Here is an 18,276-nt window from a genome sequence, read left to right as displayed (position 1 = left end):
TAAAATAATTATCCATATAGACCACATATCTATTCGGGCATTTAGGAAGAGCTTTCTCAATCAATTGAATGACCTATTAGAGAGATAAATAGAGAAATACATGAAGAGTGATATTGGCTTACAGCCTCTAAGTCTGGTTTATAGCCTAGTTTACAGCCTGGTTTACAGCCTGATTTATAGCCTGTAAACCAGGATATAAACCAGGCTATAAACCAGGCTATGAACCATAAGAGATAAAAGAGAGCGATGTCTTACCATAGAGCCTGTCATAGTCAGGTTTTCAAACTTTTTTACCTCCACTAAAGACTTCTGCCGGCTTGCCCAAATCCAATATAATATATATCCCTGATCAGCTATAGTAAATAGCTTATAACCCTGGGGAATTGGTTTATTTGGCATCTTGAATGTATGTTGAGAACGTCCAAAAGCAAGGATCATAGATTCGTCGATAGCAACTGTATTTGATGGCTCCCAATATTTCAAACATGCTTCTCGAATGCTAGAAGCGAATGGCTCTAGCTTATACCACCACATCTGATTTGGTTTCAGATGTAGCCGTAATGTAACAGGTTGAATCCTGGTGAACTGTCACGTGGTTGTACCACGTGACCCACCAACCGCATACCTCACGATTCCACCCCGAATTGTTCACGTTCTTCAAGGATTTTGTAAATAGCATGTGCCTAGCTAGTTCTGAATTCAAGATTAGCTTTAGCCCTTCACATGAGCGAACGGGGAATCTTGACGATCTCGAAGCTGCCATCAGCCAAGCTCAAGACGCCGTGCAAGCTACACTTGTCGATCAACCCAATCGCGCAGTCTACCTGAAGAACCTATCTATTCATCTTTATTGTCGATATGAGCTAACGGGTAACACTGGTGATCTTGAACTAGTGCTCACAAGTTTAGAACATGCTGCTTCTTCCATGATTGCCATTCCATTGACTCGCGTCTTTGCAGCATGTGGACTACTTCTCATTTTGATGAAACACAATCGCTGGTACAAAGCCTCCTCTCTTGCCGAGAAAACCACTCGGCTTCTTCCTCTCCTTTGCAGCCGTTACCTCAGCCGCCAGGATCAGCAGTATGCTATCACCCAGACTACAGGCCTAGCTGCTGATATCTGCACCATCTTTAACCATGTAAACAAGCCCAACCAAGCTCTTCAACACCTAGAGTTTGGTCGTGGCCTGATCCTCAGCTATCTGATTGACAGCCGCAATGATGTTGATCAGCTCCATAAGGACCACCCAGGCTTGGCCAGTGAGTACGATCTCCTCCGGCGCACTTTGTCCCAACCTTTACCTTCCGTGGAATCTAAAGACAGTGCACATATACTCGAGCGCAAGAAACAAGCCGCTCGCGAGCTGGAACACTGCCTGCATGCTATTCGCCAACAGCCAGGGTACACGCGCTTTCTTCTGGAGCCTGAAGTTCAAACACTTACCGCTTAGGCCGCCGAGGGTCCACTAGTAACGGTTAATATCACGGACCTTGGCAGCCATGCTTTGATCGTCCTAGAGGACCAAATACACTCTCTTGAGCTACCCCTCATGCCAAGCCTCCATCACTTTGGTTTTAACAAAATGCTAGCCCGGTTTCGGGCCGTAGCCCAACGTGGACCGCGCGATGTCCAAAGCGAGCTACAGGCCTCCCACCCAATCGTCAGACTTACTAAGCCATACTACGATGCTGAAGCTCTTTTCTGGCTATGGGATTGCTGGGTCAAGCTAATTCTGGAATTCATCGAGCTTCAAGCATCTGTGCCAACTGATAAGTACCGCATCTGGTGGATGGGGACTGGTGCAGCGAGTTTTCTCCCGTTCTATGCCGCTGGACATTACGAGGATCCACTGCAAAGCACCATGGGCCATGCCATCTCTTCGTACATGCCTACTATCGAGGCACTCGCCTACTCACGGTCCCAGCTGTCCAGATTACCAACTCGCGATACCCAAACATCAGTTGCTATCATGGCCATGCCCACTACACCACAGGAAACATCATTACCGGGTATCGAGTCCGAGATTGAGGCCATCCAAAATGCTGCTGGCTCTGAATTCACTCTCCAGGTGCAGAGATATCCCCAGTCAGAGGCCGTACTACAGGCTATGCAAGAGATCGATATAATTCACTTTGCGTGTCACGGTTCGTCTGATGCCACCAACCCATCCTCCAGCCATTTACTTCTCTAGAAAGACGGACCATCGGGCCCGTTGGTTGATCGACTGACTGTGCAGAAAATCTCTGATCAAATGGTAAAACGAGCGCGTATTGCCTTCTTATCAGCCTGTTCGACTGCTGAGATCACCGCGCACGAATTCACCGATGAGGCGATCCATTTGGCCAGCGTGTTCCAGGTGGCCGGCTTTGGGCACGTGATCGCATCCTTGTGGTCCGTGAAGGACTCTGTCTGTGCGCCTGTGGCATCTCATTTCTACCATCATCTCGCCCAGCAGACCACCGGGTCACTCAGCAATCGGACTATTGCCGAGGCTCTGCACGGCGCTGTGTTAAAGATTCGCAAGACTGAAAGTCCTAATGTCTGGGCATCGTTCGTCCACTATGGCGCCTGAGTGGGATAGAGAGCACCGGGGGCAAGCTCTCCTACATTCTTTACGGACACTCATCTTGACTGCGCCCCAGCTCAATCTACATAGACCTTGACATGTCCCATAGGACAGCTTATGGGACTAGTTTCAGTCTAGACATGGGCATTGGTTTTAGACATGATCTTCGGGTTGGGTGAGGTAATTCTGTCGTTTACCCATGCCTAGCCCATTAACTCAAATTTAAGGTTATAGGGGCTCATTCATTTATGCTGTAATTCTTTTTTTTTTGGTAATTTATGGAGTAGTCTATAAACATCTTGAGTCATAATACTTAGCGCAACTTTAAGGCTCCTTGACTTCCTGAATATCTTATACGTTTTGATTTTAATGGGAATTCAAGTAGAGTGGAATGGAAAATTACATTGATATAGAATGCTCATGATGTACGAATTTGGCATCATCTGCTGGTGCTCTTCGAACCCGTTTTAACACCCGTACTACTGGCAATGACTCCACATCAGCATCATTATCAATTACATTAAGTGAATCAAGTGCATAAAGTATATCAGATGCAGCCTATCGTATAGGGGTTGCTGATATGTACTATATATCACGGCCCAGGATAGAAACATTTCTTATTTCTGTTAATCTGCCGCACTTAAATGTCAATCATCGAATAAACTCAGTATCTGAACAAAATACTTGCACAAATAAAATACACGATGTCATTCATAATCAAAATTACGGCTGGCCTCACATAAATGCGCTTAGCCCAATAATACTTTCACGCTAAGTTCTTGGCAGTGGGCCGAGGAATAATCAATGTGTGTTTGAAGGTCAGACCGATTTCGAGAATGACTGTACTTCATCGTCGAGGATTCAGTCGGTCTTCACGCTCCATTCAACGGAAGATATCCTTATTGGCTAAAGATCACCCTGAATTGAGAATTGATTTTGAATCATGGGATCTAGATGCAGTGGACAGCTGGATAGACAATCTACTTGGAAACTTCACCGCGGTAAAGAAGCTTATTGAATTTTCAGAAGAGGATGCAGCCGTAATCATACAAGTAAGCTACCTGTGAGAAAGCTTCATGAGGAAAGTTATTAATCATGATCGTAAAGAATCAAGACATCAAAGAGTTTCAGCATTTATTTGAGTGGATTTGTTTTCGATTAGGAGACACAGAGGGGGCAATCTCTGAATATATATAATACCCGAATTAATATCCGGTTTAAAAGCAACAAACCTCTTGCATTCGCATCTTCAAGTAGAATTTCGGCCTCTTACTCTTTCTCGTGTTTCGAGACTGAAATTATGTACATAACTGTGTACTGCCATGATATACTTAATAACGAATTCATCTCACCTAGCATTGTAATTGAAGAAGTCCTGGTTTCGTCCTGCGGCTAGTTTTGATCTTACATTTGCATTTCTTGACAGAGTCGCAAGACTTCCATTGCCTTGACTATGCCGTTCCTAGTTCTACCCAGCTCTTCTTGCAGCCGCAATACTAGATTCTGACTGCTCTTCAGCTCCTTCTCTAGACTATGTACTCTCTTCTTCTATTCACAATCTCTGCTCAAGAGCTCTCCGGAGTAGCTGCGCACCCGATTTAGTTCTTCCGTCAAAGTTTGGTTCTCTCGTTCTAACTTGTTGATTGCTGCTGCATAAGGACTATTCTCCACATTCGAGATCTGTATAACAGGAAGAATGATAAAATTTAAGCCTCCACTCACAGAATCTGCATAAGGTTTATTTAGCACATACCTCTTCGTGCGAATTAGGTATTTTCCTGGTGTACTCTAAAGTCCCAGGGATAACAGCCTTGATCAAATGACCTAAGCCTCTTAGAATGCTATCATAAACACCAATGGACCCATTGCTCAGACTCGTCTTCAACAAGTGCTCATTATTCTTGACAACGGCCCAAGCGTAACCATCCTCAGCGCATGGCTGCAAACGCACTCGATCTGGAGCAACCGTAATTCCTAACTGTTGTCCTGTTATTTTTTGTCAATATTTTACAGCTTTGCTAGGTATAAAAACTGTGATAATCACGAATATGGATGGCTAAAGCTTCTCTGCATTCTTGCCTTCGCTTTGCGCGTTTTTCTCTACTGGTTAGGGTCATCAGAATCTGATTTATGATTATGGAAATAAGATAAAGGATACCAAATCTGACTTAGCTATGAAAATGTTTCCTTCTTAAATAGACTAAAATTTGTGGTAACAAATATTCGCTGCGAGTTACGAGATCTATTTTCCTTAACATGGTCCCCACATCGCGTTCAAAAAGAAAGCCCTAATGCTGCCAACCCTGCTTCACTTTTTGGTAAGTAAAAATAAAACTCGAAATAAGTTTTGGCTTAATTAATTCACTAGGGAATATCTTCGGGATTTATCACATGATAAACTACCCCTAAGCTATGTGGAGCGAAATTTTTTTCTTCTGTTCCTATTGATCCAGGGGAGATTTCGAAATGTTGAAGTTGCCTTTTTGAATGTCGACGAACAAATTAGCAGTTTTCAATAATCAACTTAACTTTGTTAAGAATAAAAAAAAAAAAGTTGAATTTAAATAGTCGCAGTGGTGAAACTTAGGAATCACATTCTACGATAGCGAGAGCTGCGATACATAGTTGCTTTTCAATGTTTAAACCTCGGCGAAATTATATTTTCATAACTAAATCAAGAGATTCTATACGGTTTCAAAAGTCCTTTGTAGATTCGGAAAAAGAGATTTTCAATAAGTAATAAGTTGTGTCTTGTACATCAAGATTATAGTCAAGCTGAGCTGTTTTTTTTAAGACTGAAAAGCTACATTGCCCAAAAGGTCAATAATTCCGGATCCTTAATGCCTATAGCTCCTTAGCAGACTGTAAGAAACAGCATTCTGTTTTTTTGATCACTGAAGAAGCTCCCGGGATAGTATCATCGGTCTGATAGTACAAGTAAGAAATGGTAACTAATCTCCTCTTCCTCAAAGGCCTAGAGTCATTCTTTATCTTTAAAAAAGACCCCTAAGATATCACCTTTAGATCCTGGAGAGGGACTGGAAAAAGAGCGAGTCGAACTCCACTACATACAAAATATTCCCATGCATGGTTTCGAACTTTTGACTTTTCTTTTTCGACCTACTTTGATTCCCCCATGCTAGAATTAAAAACAAGAACAAGAATACTAAATAAAGATCTGATTACTTTGAGGACCTCTTTAAGCATATTATCACACCCTCCTGGGAGATGTGATAGCATGAAGCTCCAAGGAGTCAATGCGACAGTATTACCAATCACAATTTGGTAAAAGCCAACCTACGCTCCTAGGATCTATTCCATCACCTCCTTTATCCTAGGAATACGCCCTGGATTTTTGGGTGATGACATAAAGAGTTCACGTACCGAAGAATCACTGTGTGATAATATATAATCATCTTTTTGGAACTATAAATTGCCTATGGATGCAGGGTTCAAATTCATACAAGAGAATTAATTCATTCTTCCTCCCTTTTCATCAAGAGTATAGGAACATTCGCAAATTTTATTATTTTTTCTATTTTATCTCAAGAAATAAGAATGAAGACGAAGACCTCTACCGCCTGCCATGAGTGTCATACCAGAAAGAAACGCTGCTCAAAAGATGGTCCACCGTGTCAGGCATGTGCGGAACGAGGATTAGGAGCTGAGATGTGTAATTACCCTGCGCAGCCTCAACTATCAGCTAGTCAAGCTACATCCAAGGATGGTGAAACCGAAGACTTTTTGAACCAAATTCGATTTCTGGGGAATGAATTCTAGAAAATGGGGAGAGAAGCTAGAGTATCTGTCCCGGATGATCTTCTCGAAGTCGGTCCTGATGTGTCACAAAATTCTTCAGGGCTGCCCATCAGCAAAATAGGAGACCAAGGTGATAAGAGCTATCTATTGAAACTTTTCAGAGCTCTGAAGATGCGCGTGTGTTATGAGCCAGCAGCTTCAATATCCGAGTCTTTGGTTGCTATAAGCCCCGCAGCAGGATGCCTAGAGGATTTTCCTCCTATAAATCACTATGAAGACCTACAGTTCCCGCTGATTCAATGCGCTAGTTCTCGCATGGACCTCATTGCACTTCTCCCACCTCCTCAATATCTTCACAGGCTTAAGGAAACCTATTTTCGTGTCTCTTCGCCAGTAAGTCTTAAAATATCTGAATTCTTGAATATCTAAGCCAAAGCTGACTCAACATCAAGCTATTCCATATTGTTCATGAGATAACTTTCGAAGAGCAGTATGGAGTATTTTGCCAAGATCAAAATTGTGTTTCTTTGGGATGGCTGGCCTTACTTTATTCTATCCTAGCCATGGCGGTAAACGCACTTGAAGATGACGATCCCATATTATGTGATCTGAGTTGGGAGATGTCTGCGAGTAAAAATATTCAAGTGCTGTCTAAACGCTATTTAATTGCTGCACAGCGCTGCCTCTCAGCTGATGGCTCTATGGATGAATGGTCCATTAATTCCCTGCAAGCCCTACTTATCACAGGCTTCACAAAGCTCCACCAAGGCCTACCTTACTGGCAGTTGATTGGATTTACGCACTACGTGGCTGTATCTATGGGCTGCCATATTGACCCAAAGATATTTGAATTTGGGGAGATTAAGCAAGAGGAGCGCCGTAGGGCTTGGGCTGGACTCATGGTTCTTCATTCTGTCCAAAGTCCGTTTTCTGGAAGTTTACATCAACGAATCTTCATGGAAGATGTAAATCTGCCTGCTGACGTTGATGATATTGATCTTTGCGTGGCAAATACTCAACTATACATGACGAACCACCGGGCCTCATCGACAGACGTCCCACCAACGCAGATGACTTTCCTTCTCCTAAGCCTTCATATCCATAAGATCACCAACATGATATGTGAATCAATCCTCAAATACTCTCCGAAACCACGATTTTCCATATCTGAACTCGAGGCAGAAAGCATAACAGTTCTTGAAATATGCAATACACGGTATCAGCCTGATCCAAACAATGGGCCATTGCATATACAAAATCAGGCTAGCATTTACATTCTTCAAATAAAGATTCGCCAGCTTTTCCTTCTTCTTTTCACTCCCTCCCTATGTCTCTTCCTTCAAGGGGAACGCTCACTTGAGATATGGACCATAAGATCCAAATGTGTCTTCTATGCCAAGAGTTCTTTGGCAAACTTCCAAACATTACATGAGTCTGATTATTTGAGCTCGTACAAGTGGTACACTCGCGGCATTGGCTGCTTTAATGCCTTTCAAGCAGCCGTGGTCCTGGCAATGAACCTGTTCTATCCAGGGGATCATGTCGAATTTAATGAGACAATAGGAATCCTACGCCACACGGTGGGAATTTTCGACCATCTCTCCACACAAAGTGGCTTAGCAAGCAGAGCATCTCACGGGATCAATAACATTATGTTTGTTTTCTTCTAAAACCCTGATACGAAACATTCGTTCTTGATATTGACAAATTAATTTGTAGTGCCATCGCCTTCAATAACTATGGAGAAGCTCAAAGAGAAATTGCAAACAGTCTATACTGTTGATTTCTACTTGATTCTTCTCAGAGTGCGTCCAAAGGTTATGCTCTTTCAGAGCATTACACGTTAACTGAATCAACCGCTGATTCTCTTTTATCATGGCTCAGTTTTACCTGAGCTTTGGAATGTCATGATAGAGGTTGATAATGTCTTCTCTTTATTCCGTGTGATCTTGGCTATCACGTATGTATCAGTGTTTAAATTCATAGATCTCACAGCCCGAAGGTGGAGAGCACATTAATCTGACATTCAGCTTTTGGAATCAGTATGGCGTGATATCTCATTGCGAAATTCACAAAAATGATTGATTAAGAGTAGATTATCTCTTTCACCAAACTCAGTAACAGTCTCACTCCTTCACCCTTTTCGACTATTTGAATTGACTTTTACTTTGATTAAAGAAATACCCGTTAATCCTGATCAACAATCTTCGTACTTTTTTAGTAGTCATGAAGTTGTGGACTATTCTTGAAAATAACTATCATATCATAAACGTACTAGTCATTAGTTTACTTGGCCTCGTGAAGCTCGCATAAGTGCTCTTTTAATAGATCTTTTCCTGATCATAAATCTCATCCTCTCTTTAAAGCTATGCTTCTGGATGTTAGTGAAGCAAATAAGCGTCCTTTTTTATAGGCTTTATCATTTTGGAGACAATCAATCCCAGATGAATTTCAATCTATCTGAAATTCAATATACAAATATGAAATCCGTCTTGAATCTACCTGAAAGAGACGCTGCTTCGAAATAAAATGTTATTATCTGAGGCTTCTCCTATATAAGAGCTAGCTTACCGGAGCAGAAGCACTCCATTCATTCAATATAACTGAAAGATTTGTCCGCACTTTCTCCGACTCTTCCTGAGGAAAGTTCAAGCGAATCACCTGATTTTCATGTTGTTGCAGGATAAAATCTTTATCTTGACGTAAAATGGCGTGTGTCTCTCGAAGGTGTTGATTTTTCCTGTGATTAGCCTCCTTGTCTATATGGTTCAAAAAACAAGATGTCCAGATTTTTTGGTAGCAGCTCACAAGGCTCGAAGCTTCTGAAGCGAGCATTGGGTCCTCTAGTCGCAATCTTTCTAGCACTGCTAGCACTTTCGTAAAAGGTGCCAAATCTCCGCTGATATTCTCATCATGTCTAAACTATATTGTTGACAATTAAACTTTAGCAACTTCCTTGTGTAGAAGTAATTGGAACGGATCACGAGATTACTGGTGTAGCTAGACCAGAGGGGGACTGAGAAGATGCATCACACCAAGTCACACCTTCATCTTCATTCTTTACTGTCTGATTCACGTTATCGATTGTTTCAGCAAACATTCTAGCGAGTGGGGAATTGAAGAGCAGCCAGTATCCATAGTAAAAGGGCTGGAGACCTCTCTGGATTTATCTTTTTCAAGCCGGCGGACTTCTAACGACGAAAGGTCGCGATTCTTCATGGGCTTGGTACAATCGGAAAAACCTAGCTAGCGGTTCAATTCGCACGAGAACATCAACACGATTTCACAGCTATATTCTGTTTAAGTTGTAAAGACCAAGACACGCTCTTATAATAATTTAGCTCTGTCTTGCCTCAGTTACCCGGACAATCGCAAACTGATGAGGCAATCGGTGACGAGGAGCTAGAACAACGAGCTAGACAAGTATCAAAGTGGCTAGCAAGTGACGGTAATTCTCGCTGGTTGATCATTTTTGATAATATTGATCACTGCTCTCCGATCGATAGTGGGGTTGGGAATGCGTATGATATTGGAAAGTTCTTTCCTATAGCAGATCATGGGTTAATTCTTATCACCTCTCGACTTCCAGCGCTCATTGAATTAGGAAGGTCTATTTCAATCCGCAAACTTGACTCGATAGAAGCAATTCAGCTTCTCTTAAATAATAGAGGCTTATCGAATAGCCATACCATTGAGAAGCCTGGCGGTAATCTAGGTATGATGATATATGATACAGAGATTTTGATAATAATACTTATATAAGTAGATACTGGCCAGGTATATGTTAGATCCTGAACATACGCTATGATCCCATCGTCCCCATTTTGAGCTGGCTGAAATGGAATTTATGAGGACGATCAACGTCTTCAACTTCATTATCATTTTTAACTACTGCCTTTGACTCTGGAAACTCGTGATAAAACTGCAAGACTGAGGGAGGGCCCTCGTAGGTACAGCGGATGTGGGATGCCTTGCACGTCGTACAGCGAGGGCGTTTATCATCGCATTGTTTCTTGCGTCTTTTGCATGTCAGACATGACATTCTTACGCACATAAACGAGCAAGAGACTAGATGTCTAGAAGGGAGGAATCGGATTATGTTATGTTCCGTGTTCCAGCATATTACGTAAGTCTCAATCGGCGCTCTAAGTAATAATTATGAATGAGTTTAAAGATAGTTAATTGGAATTAAGTACAAAATGATATAAATTTCTTGGTAAAATCGAGGCAGAAAAATGATATTGTACCCTCATTTAATCGAAGTTATCCTGTGAGGATCATACTTCCACCGGAGATTACAATAGCGAAAACCAACACGATCTGGTTTGTGAGGGAAGAACTCGACAGCGGAGCAGCGCCTTATATAGGTATTACCTCCAGGGCTTACCTTCGCACCTGGGCAGGCTTCACTCCAAGGCTCTACATCATCTCACTCTAATTTACTTTACATTCTTCTACTTTCCACCCGGACATTATTTTACTTTACAACCTGAACTTTACGTTATTTTACTTCACTTCTCGAGGGTGAGTAGATTTCTTTTCGAGCGGGAAATTGTTAGTTAATTAGTTACCCTGAACTCATTTCGTCATAGATCTAAAAAAGTAGGTAGATAAAAACCTTTGAAGCCTCAAAGAGCGTATCTAAAGCCTCGGTCCTCAATGTCTGTCAGATCGAAATCATCAACTTCAGGCCATTCGCCTTCGGATTCCGCTGCACGTAGGTCTCTTCGCTTGTTTTCTATACTGTAGAGGTACCTGAGTGCAAGAGGAATGAGGAAAAGAGCCGCAAACGATACTATCATCGCGATAATAGCAGTTGGATAGCCTGATTTCTCCTCTCGGCTCAAAAAGAATTGAGGCGCAATCAGATTTCCAATACAATATCTATTCCGGAAAAAGTCAGTACACTTTTCTCTTCCCATTACTGCGCAATGAGTCTGACTTACCCGAGGAAGAGTACAAAGGTCACTGTGGTTCGCTTAGAGAACCCGGCGACATTACCACCAATAACCGAAAATGAGACCGCCAAGCTTGCTGAGTTCGTATATACTATCCAAATGGACACAACTCTACCCCATCGATTGGTATGTGGGAGCGTATATACCAGGGCAGTACCGATTATCGAGGGGATCACGGAGAAGGACATGATAATCAGGCGTAGATCCTTGGTTTTGGTCGCAATTAAGCCGCTTCATTGATAAATGTTAATCGATCGTCATCATATCTGGACAGATTTTTTTAATAGTGGCAACATACCTAATCAGAAGTGATAAAATCTAGATAACATGTGACGGAATTCCGATAAGTTGTGTTTGAACAGAGGTGAATCCGAATCCTTTGATCAACAGACTGCTGAACTGTTGGGTTTAATATCTAGTAAGTATAAAGAACACCTGCAGAGTAAATGGGTGATAATTTACGTTTGACAAAGATCCTGCTAGGATAGTATTCGCAATGCCGATAGCAAAGAAAAGATAAGTCTTGATATCGAGGCATGCTTCTTTGACCTAGGACCATTTCCACTTCGACTCGAAGTTATTATTCCTCTCTTGACTCTGTTGATAGTTAGCCTAGCACGAAGCTTCCAGCCATAACATCCAGTGACATACCAGCAGTGCAGAGTATGCACGTTCATCTTCAGTCAAGAATGATGCTTTATCAGGAGAGGTGGGGAAGAAAAAGGCAAAAAAGAGGCCCCAAACAGCTGTGATTGAACCGAAGACGATATAGAGCAAACGCCACGGTGATACAGCTGCGTGAGTAAACCCAAAGGCATATCCCAGAAGACCCCAAATATACCAAATAATGGTGTACCTGCAAACCAAATAACCTGTCGAATAGGCTGCTCCTCTCGAGTGTACCATTGGGCTAATAATAGTCATTAGAAAATAGGATGGTGACAGGGCTTTTAAGAACGCACCAATGATGACCACAAAGCTAGGAGCCACGACAGACTCCAATGCTCCCAAGACGAACCGATTCACCATAAGTCCAGCAAAACTGGTGCAAAAGTTGGTCATAAGAACACATATTCCCCACGCACTAATAAAAAATCCAAGGTATACTGATGCAGGGAACGAATGGAGAAGACTGGCGAGAGAATACTCGAATAGGAAGTAGCCAAAGTAAAATATTGATCCAACCCAGCTATACTGTTGTCCATGAAGGTGCGTATCCTCTCTGAAAGTGTAAACAGCAGCGTAGCCTAGAATTGCTTTGTCGAGAAATTGAAGACCGTAAGTAATAAGCATCTAAGATTCACTGAGTTAGTTTCTTTCCTGGGTAAAATTGAAACATCAAACTAACCATTGGTAGGATACGCATGTCCAGCTTTCTAAGTATTCGAGATCTATGTAGTGAGGCCTGGATTTCAATCTCTGGCTCATGAGCCTTGATCTCGAATGCTGTGGCTTGACCTGAGATTCCATCTTTGTTCGGCAGCTCCATATCGGACATGTTCTGTGAACAAATCTCAGAGATTCAGAAACTTGTGGTTTAACACACCCATTTCTTTCAACGGAGAATAAACTATTAAATATACCTGACCATATTACTCAAATTCCTATCTAGATGTCAAAGGAAGAGATAGCGAGATAGCGAGATAGCCTCAATGGAGTCTCCACTATCGCCAAAGCATCCCAAAATGGACATTTCAGCGAGCGCCTTTCTGCCCTAAAGTAGATAGATTGGCGATAGGCGCCAAAGAGCTCAACTCGCCTGGTTTTATAGAGTCAAATGTCCGTAATTTGTAAATTCAAAATTGAACTTCAGTATTTACATCTCCCGCTAAAATGGCTCCTATATCTACTGAATTTTCCAATGGCGTCCTGCCAACTAAGGCCGCAAAGCAGCAGCCTTACCAGGGCAGTCTCGCAAAAGATGTGCCCCTCATAAGCTCCTTGAATCTCTCCCAGGTTGAGCCCTACAAATTGGAGAAAAGGTTATTAAATATTTCCGCCAATGCTCTTGGACCTGTCAATGTACCAGTCTACATATACCGGAGCTCTATTCCCGGGCCGACAATCGGCCTCACAAGTGCTATACATGGCAACGAAGTAAATGGTGTTGCCGTTATCCAGCAGATATTCTCCAAGCTAGAATCCGAGTATAGCCAGACTGGAGAGAAAACTTTTGAAGGTGCCATTATTGGTGTACCCGTTTTGAACGTACCAGGATTTTTGGACTCCATTCGTTCATTTGATGGCCAGGATCTTAATCGTCTAATGCCGGGGTTTGTAGCACATTGTGAGCACCGAATTCAATTTCTCTAACGTCTATCATAGGAAAGCAGATGGAGCAGCTCCTCAACAATACGCATACAAGCTATTCCATGAGGTCATCTTGAAATTTGACTACGTGTTTGATCTTCATACTGCGTCGGCCGGTAGACAGAACTCTTTGTATGTGCGTGCCGATATGACGCATTCTGAAATTAGCCAAATGGCACGTTCCCTTGGCTCTCAGATTATTGTACACAATTCTAGCCCCGGAGGCTCGTTGCGAGGGTGCGCCCAGGCAAATGGCATCAAAGCTATTACCATCGAGGTAGGCTTACTTTGGAGAACAGAAGCATCAGAAGAAATCTCACACTTTACAGATTGGTAATCCTAGCATTTTCCAAGAAAAGCTGATTAAAAAAGTGATCTCAGGAATTAGCAATGCTCTGACGGTGCCCCTCGGCCATCAGTTACTGCAAGATACCAACCCCAAGATTTCCGAAGCAGCAACAGCTGTATGCTACAGAAGTGTGAGTTTGCAATATTTTGGTTGCCACTGGACAGCAAATTAGAGAATTATTTGGCTGATTATGTACACAGTACTGGGTTTTCTCTCAAAAAGCAGGCATACTCCGAGGTGAGAAACATTGGATAAGCCATGCACTATGGCGCTTTGCCGATGTACTAACTCCCTGAGCAGTATATAAACAAGTGGCTGAGTCAATGCGAAGAGGCGAACTCATTGCTGAAGTTCGTTCAATTTTTGGTGAGGTAATCGAGCAAATCTTCAGCCCTATGGATCAAGACACAGTAGTGGTCGGCATTGAGGCAAACCCTGTCGCTAAAACAGGAAATCGTATTGTGAGCACCCATTAACATCACTCATCAGACTCAATTAAATACTAACTGAGCCGGAAGGTTCATCTGGGAGTGATCGGCGACGACTTCAAACCAGGGGTGTGTGACGGTCATCTGTAGAAGATACTTCCCAAATTCGGAGATCTATATACGACGATAGGATATGGAACACAGCCCTGGTGCTTCCCGTTAGCTGAGCCGTTATTAAGCCACCTAGGCATTTATGAAGCACAGCTAATAGTTCATATGCCCTCAGTACCCATATTATCTTAAGCAGCGATAATTTCTTTCACCCAAAAATAGTTGCAAATACACAAGAAATGTTTTAAATGGAAGGCTTTGTAGATCCCGAGGTCCTTAAGACTATCGGTCATGATTTAGTATATAGAATCTAATGATCAAGTAGTGGTTGTCTTTCAGTATCAGATCTTTGCCTTCTTTGTCGCAATGCTAGCCGTAGCATAATTCCTTGTCCGATTGCGAAGATAGCCTCGTCAACTGCTATAAAGCCAAACATGCTATGCCAAGCAAAGATGATTGCGGGTATGAATTGATAATGGGGCATGAATGGAGGAGCTTCACCAAGAAAGTCCTGTAATGGGAAATTTGCTCGGACAACCCAGGATATAGCCGATATCATAAAGGCAATTGATTGAAACTTCAGCCCTCTGATTGAAAATGGCGAGCTACATCGTTGAACGTGTCGAGTTTGTAAATAAGTCCCAAGAATTGCGATAAAACTTATAATTGGTCGAATACAAATCTCGTGTATATTCATGAAGAGCGCAACCTCATCACGTTCCATGAAATCACAGCTCTGTTCTCCAGGAGGACAGAATGTGTTAGTTGTTGCGTCTATTATAAGAGGCACCAAGGATATCAAGAGCGAGATAATGTAGATGGTCAGGATGAAGAACTTTTGAATCCGTCCTAGAGCAGTGTACCATAGGTAGAAAGAGAGCCTAATGAATATGATCAGTATAGTTTGGAAGTTTTTATATAAAAGGGGACACTGTTTACCAGACGTTAAATAAAACCCATACACCTATAAGTTGAAATAGGTTGATCCAGTCAAGTGCATTTCTCGGACTATGCACAAAGTACCCTGAGAAATTTGCTGAATTGATCACGTAGAAGAAACCAAAGCAAAGATGTTCTGTTGCACATATAATATTGGATAGAAGATAAAATGACTGGATTCTCTTAGAGTCTTTGTCTATGATTATTTGCCGGATATGTGGGCCAAAGGAGGCTAGGACCAGGATAAAAACAAAACTTATGTACCTGTCAGTGTTCGGGGCTAAAATACCAATCACTTGAGTAGAGGGAGAGACTTACGAGCTTAGAATAGCGATCAGCATCATGTATAGGTTATAACTATCTATAGAACACCTGGGCAGGTAGAAATTGGGGGAGGAATTGTTTAATGATGCGAAAATTATTCCTCCTTTTATCCTCAGTCTGGGCGGGGTTATTGTGTCACTTCTAACTAGATATAGAGTATTCCTCCGTAGTAAATACTACCGAAATCTTTTAAGGTTAGTTAAAAAGTGGCGCCATATGAAAAACTTGCTTGAAATCCAGTCTCTTATGCTGATTTAGTCGATGATGATGAGAAGTCGAGAATTCGGAAACATGCTATAAAGGGTCGAAGCTCTTAGTGATTATTCTTAAGTGCTGCTTACTTTACCTAGTATTAGAGAGATGTTGTAGTCCTTTAAGTTGTACAGTTTTATTTATTTAAGCTTTTAAACCTATTTAATCGCACGCGCTAGTCTAGGTAGGGAGTATATTTTAGTTGAATTCTCTTGAAGCTAAGTGCATGTGGTTTCAAAAGTAACCTTTGAGAGATCACGTGGAACTACCTTTCTATCAATTGGATCCGAAGCAGGTATGACTATCCGTGGCCGACCATCATTGTCCTTTGGTTCTAGAACATCATGACCCTGCACAAATGGTAAGGTGACCATAGTAGACGTATGATCCTCCTTAGAACCCCAGTCCCACCAGTCTAGTTGTGTTTCTTCGAACTGGGAACGGAGTGTGTCGCCAACTTCTGCATTATCAGGAACCTCTTCAGTATATGTCCATGACCACGTCTCTCCCGGGCAAAGACTTGCGAACTCATCACTCCTACCAACGGCAACTTGTATATCAGGGTTATCAAACAAGGCAAACCCAGGAGTAGGCTCTTCAGCCGCTTCCCACGAATCACCGCGTTGTATATAGAGCCAAATTGTCTGAAAGCTGTTGATATGGAAAACAATAGGCCGTGATTCACCAGGATGCCTTTGGTAGTAAGTGACATTTATAGTGAGAGGGAAATAATCAAGATATTCCACCACGGGGAGCGGACATTCAATATCCACGATTAAGATTGGAGTATCGAGTCTATGAGATTTATAAGCAGATTATCATAACTCCCGTTAGGAAAAGCCTACTTATGATCTTTCTCTGTATTGGAAAGGTACGGACTGACGAAGCTATCCTTATTTTTGTCGGGAAGAGGCATCTTGAGTGGAATTATCAGAGAAGCGATAGAATTTTTGCTCGAAAGACCATAGACACATAGATGAGAAACGAAGAGGAAAAGAGGGAAGTGGGAAGAGCTATAGAGCCCAGGTGAAGTGAATCCGCCTAAGTGGGGTAAATAGATCGTCGCTTATATTTCTGTTTATGTCATAGAACAAACTAATTAGCAGCCACTAGTTTACTTAGCCTGCATCCTGCATCCGGTTAGGCTAACAACATTGCATGATATTGACCTCGGAATGTGTCCGATTAAAAAAATTTGCACTAGAAACCTTGGGACTCCGAAGTGGTGGAAATTATCATTGATGCTCTGGTAAATATGTTGTGAATTGAAAAAAGATTAGATATCAGCATAGCTAGGTAATAAATAGCAAAGTTTGTTGCGTAGGGTCCACACTTATTGTATGGTTACAATGGAAAGAACCTTGGAAATAGTGAAAGTATCTCAATTGAAATAGACTATTGAGATTGAGTGTAAATTGATGTCTACCTGTTTTCCTGCCGTAGTACGGAGTACATCATCGTACATGTGTAGTATGTGTGGATCAAGTGGAAGGAAATAAAACTCCGCTTCGAATTCTTGGACCTTGAGATCATACGTTATATCCCTGAGCCCGGAGTATTTATCCACTCATTATAACTCCGACTTCAGGATAATAAAATATCAGAAATAGTTAACTACAATCCTATCAATTTAAATTTAAATGGCTTTATGATGATGGTTAGAACCTAATTTTTAAGGGCTCCTAATATGTTTGAGCAAAGATCCATGGATCTATTTATCTCCAGACCACACGGCGTATTCTTTAGCTCTCGTGACTCAGTCAGTGAATGACCAAGACCACGCTAGCATAATTTACCTGGCGCAGTCTGTACTATATTAGTCTAGTTAGTGCTCGCGGCTATCGCCTGATCCCATGAACAAAATCCTTCAATGTTCACCGGTGAAATTATCTAGATGGGCAGTATTATACTCTTCCATGTATACGGAGTGTCAGGTGGATACAAGCTAACCCGGTTTATGTCAGTATAAAGTGGGTTTCGTACTACGGCCCCCTATTAGGAGCAAAATAACACCGTGCGTATAGACCCTTAAACCCTATCATGAAGCTTAATTATAGAATAAATGTAACAGGTTGAATCCTGGTGAACTATCACGTGGTTGTACCACGTGACCCACCAACCGCATACCTCACGATTCCACCCCGAATTGTTCACGTTCTTCAAGGATTTTGTAAATAGCATGTGCCTAGCTAGTTCTGAATTCAAGATTAGCTTTAGCCCTTCACATACAAAATCCTTCCTCTAACGAGAGTAAAACCCACGACCGACGATAAGAA

At 42.0% G+C, this 18,276-nt stretch overlaps 7 protein-coding genes across 7 annotated transcripts; 3 read left to right on the top strand and 4 right to left on the bottom strand.

Annotated features, from left to right (window-relative positions):
- Window positions 1–926: 926 nt before the first annotated feature.
- Window positions 927–2,576, top strand: N7495_009148 (CHAT domain-containing protein; the record flags this gene model as incomplete). Its single annotated transcript, XM_057211799.1, has 3 exons — window positions 927–1,405; window positions 1,502–2,148; window positions 2,200–2,576. The coding sequence occupies 3 exons, from the start codon at window positions 927–929 to the stop codon at window positions 2,574–2,576; spliced, it is 1,503 nt and encodes a 500-aa protein (XP_057058662.1).
- A 1,542-nt stretch (window positions 2,577–4,118) lies between these two features.
- Window positions 4,119–4,687, bottom strand: N7495_009147 (uncharacterized protein; the record flags this gene model as incomplete). Its single annotated transcript, XM_057211798.1, has 3 exons — window positions 4,119–4,250; window positions 4,324–4,556; window positions 4,603–4,687. The coding sequence occupies 3 exons, from the start codon at window positions 4,685–4,687 to the stop codon at window positions 4,119–4,121; spliced, it is 450 nt and encodes a 149-aa protein (XP_057058661.1).
- Window positions 4,688–6,353: 1,666 nt separating this feature from the next.
- N7495_009146 (fungal specific transcription factor domain-containing protein) lies at window positions 6,354–7,999 on the top strand (the record flags this gene model as incomplete). Its single annotated transcript, XM_057211797.1, has 2 exons — window positions 6,354–6,722; window positions 6,782–7,999. 2 exons carry the CDS (start codon window positions 6,354–6,356, stop codon window positions 7,997–7,999), a joined length of 1,587 nt encoding a protein of 528 aa, XP_057058660.1.
- Window positions 8,000–10,957: 2,958 nt separating this feature from the next.
- N7495_009145 (uncharacterized protein) lies at window positions 10,958–11,475 on the bottom strand (the record flags this gene model as incomplete). The annotated part of the gene is made up of 2 exons (XM_057211796.1): window positions 10,958–11,213; window positions 11,276–11,475. 2 exons carry the CDS (start codon window positions 11,473–11,475, stop codon window positions 10,958–10,960), a joined length of 456 nt encoding a protein of 151 aa, XP_057058659.1.
- A 130-nt stretch (window positions 11,476–11,605) lies between these two features.
- Window positions 11,606–12,785, bottom strand: N7495_009144 (uncharacterized protein; the record flags this gene model as incomplete). Its single annotated transcript, XM_057211795.1, has 4 exons — window positions 11,606–11,686; window positions 11,750–11,836; window positions 11,939–12,580; window positions 12,636–12,785. 4 exons carry the CDS (start codon window positions 12,783–12,785, stop codon window positions 11,606–11,608), a joined length of 960 nt encoding a protein of 319 aa, XP_057058658.1.
- A 335-nt stretch (window positions 12,786–13,120) lies between these two features.
- On the top strand, window positions 13,121–14,422 carry N7495_009143 (succinylglutamate desuccinylase/aspartoacylase family protein; the record flags this gene model as incomplete). Its single annotated transcript, XM_057211794.1, has 5 exons — window positions 13,121–13,560; window positions 13,613–13,874; window positions 13,927–14,076; window positions 14,147–14,183; window positions 14,247–14,422. 5 exons carry the CDS (start codon window positions 13,121–13,123, stop codon window positions 14,420–14,422), a joined length of 1,065 nt encoding a protein of 354 aa, XP_057058657.1.
- A 1,796-nt stretch (window positions 14,423–16,218) lies between these two features.
- Window positions 16,219–16,916, bottom strand: N7495_009142 (uncharacterized protein; the record flags this gene model as incomplete). The annotated part of the gene is made up of 2 exons (XM_057211793.1): window positions 16,219–16,795; window positions 16,846–16,916. The coding sequence occupies 2 exons, from the start codon at window positions 16,914–16,916 to the stop codon at window positions 16,219–16,221; spliced, it is 648 nt and encodes a 215-aa protein (XP_057058656.1).
- Window positions 16,917–18,276: the final 1,360 nt, after the last annotated feature.

The sequence above is a fragment of the Penicillium taxi genome (assembly GCF_028828555.1).
Source record: "Penicillium taxi strain IBT 34144 chromosome Unknown utg000006l_segment0_segment0, whole genome shotgun sequence".
Classification (NCBI taxonomy): Eukaryota; Fungi; Ascomycota; class Eurotiomycetes; order Eurotiales; family Aspergillaceae; genus Penicillium; species Penicillium taxi.
Note: the sequence above shows the minus strand (reverse complement) of the source record. Positions and strands in the feature narration are given on the sequence as shown.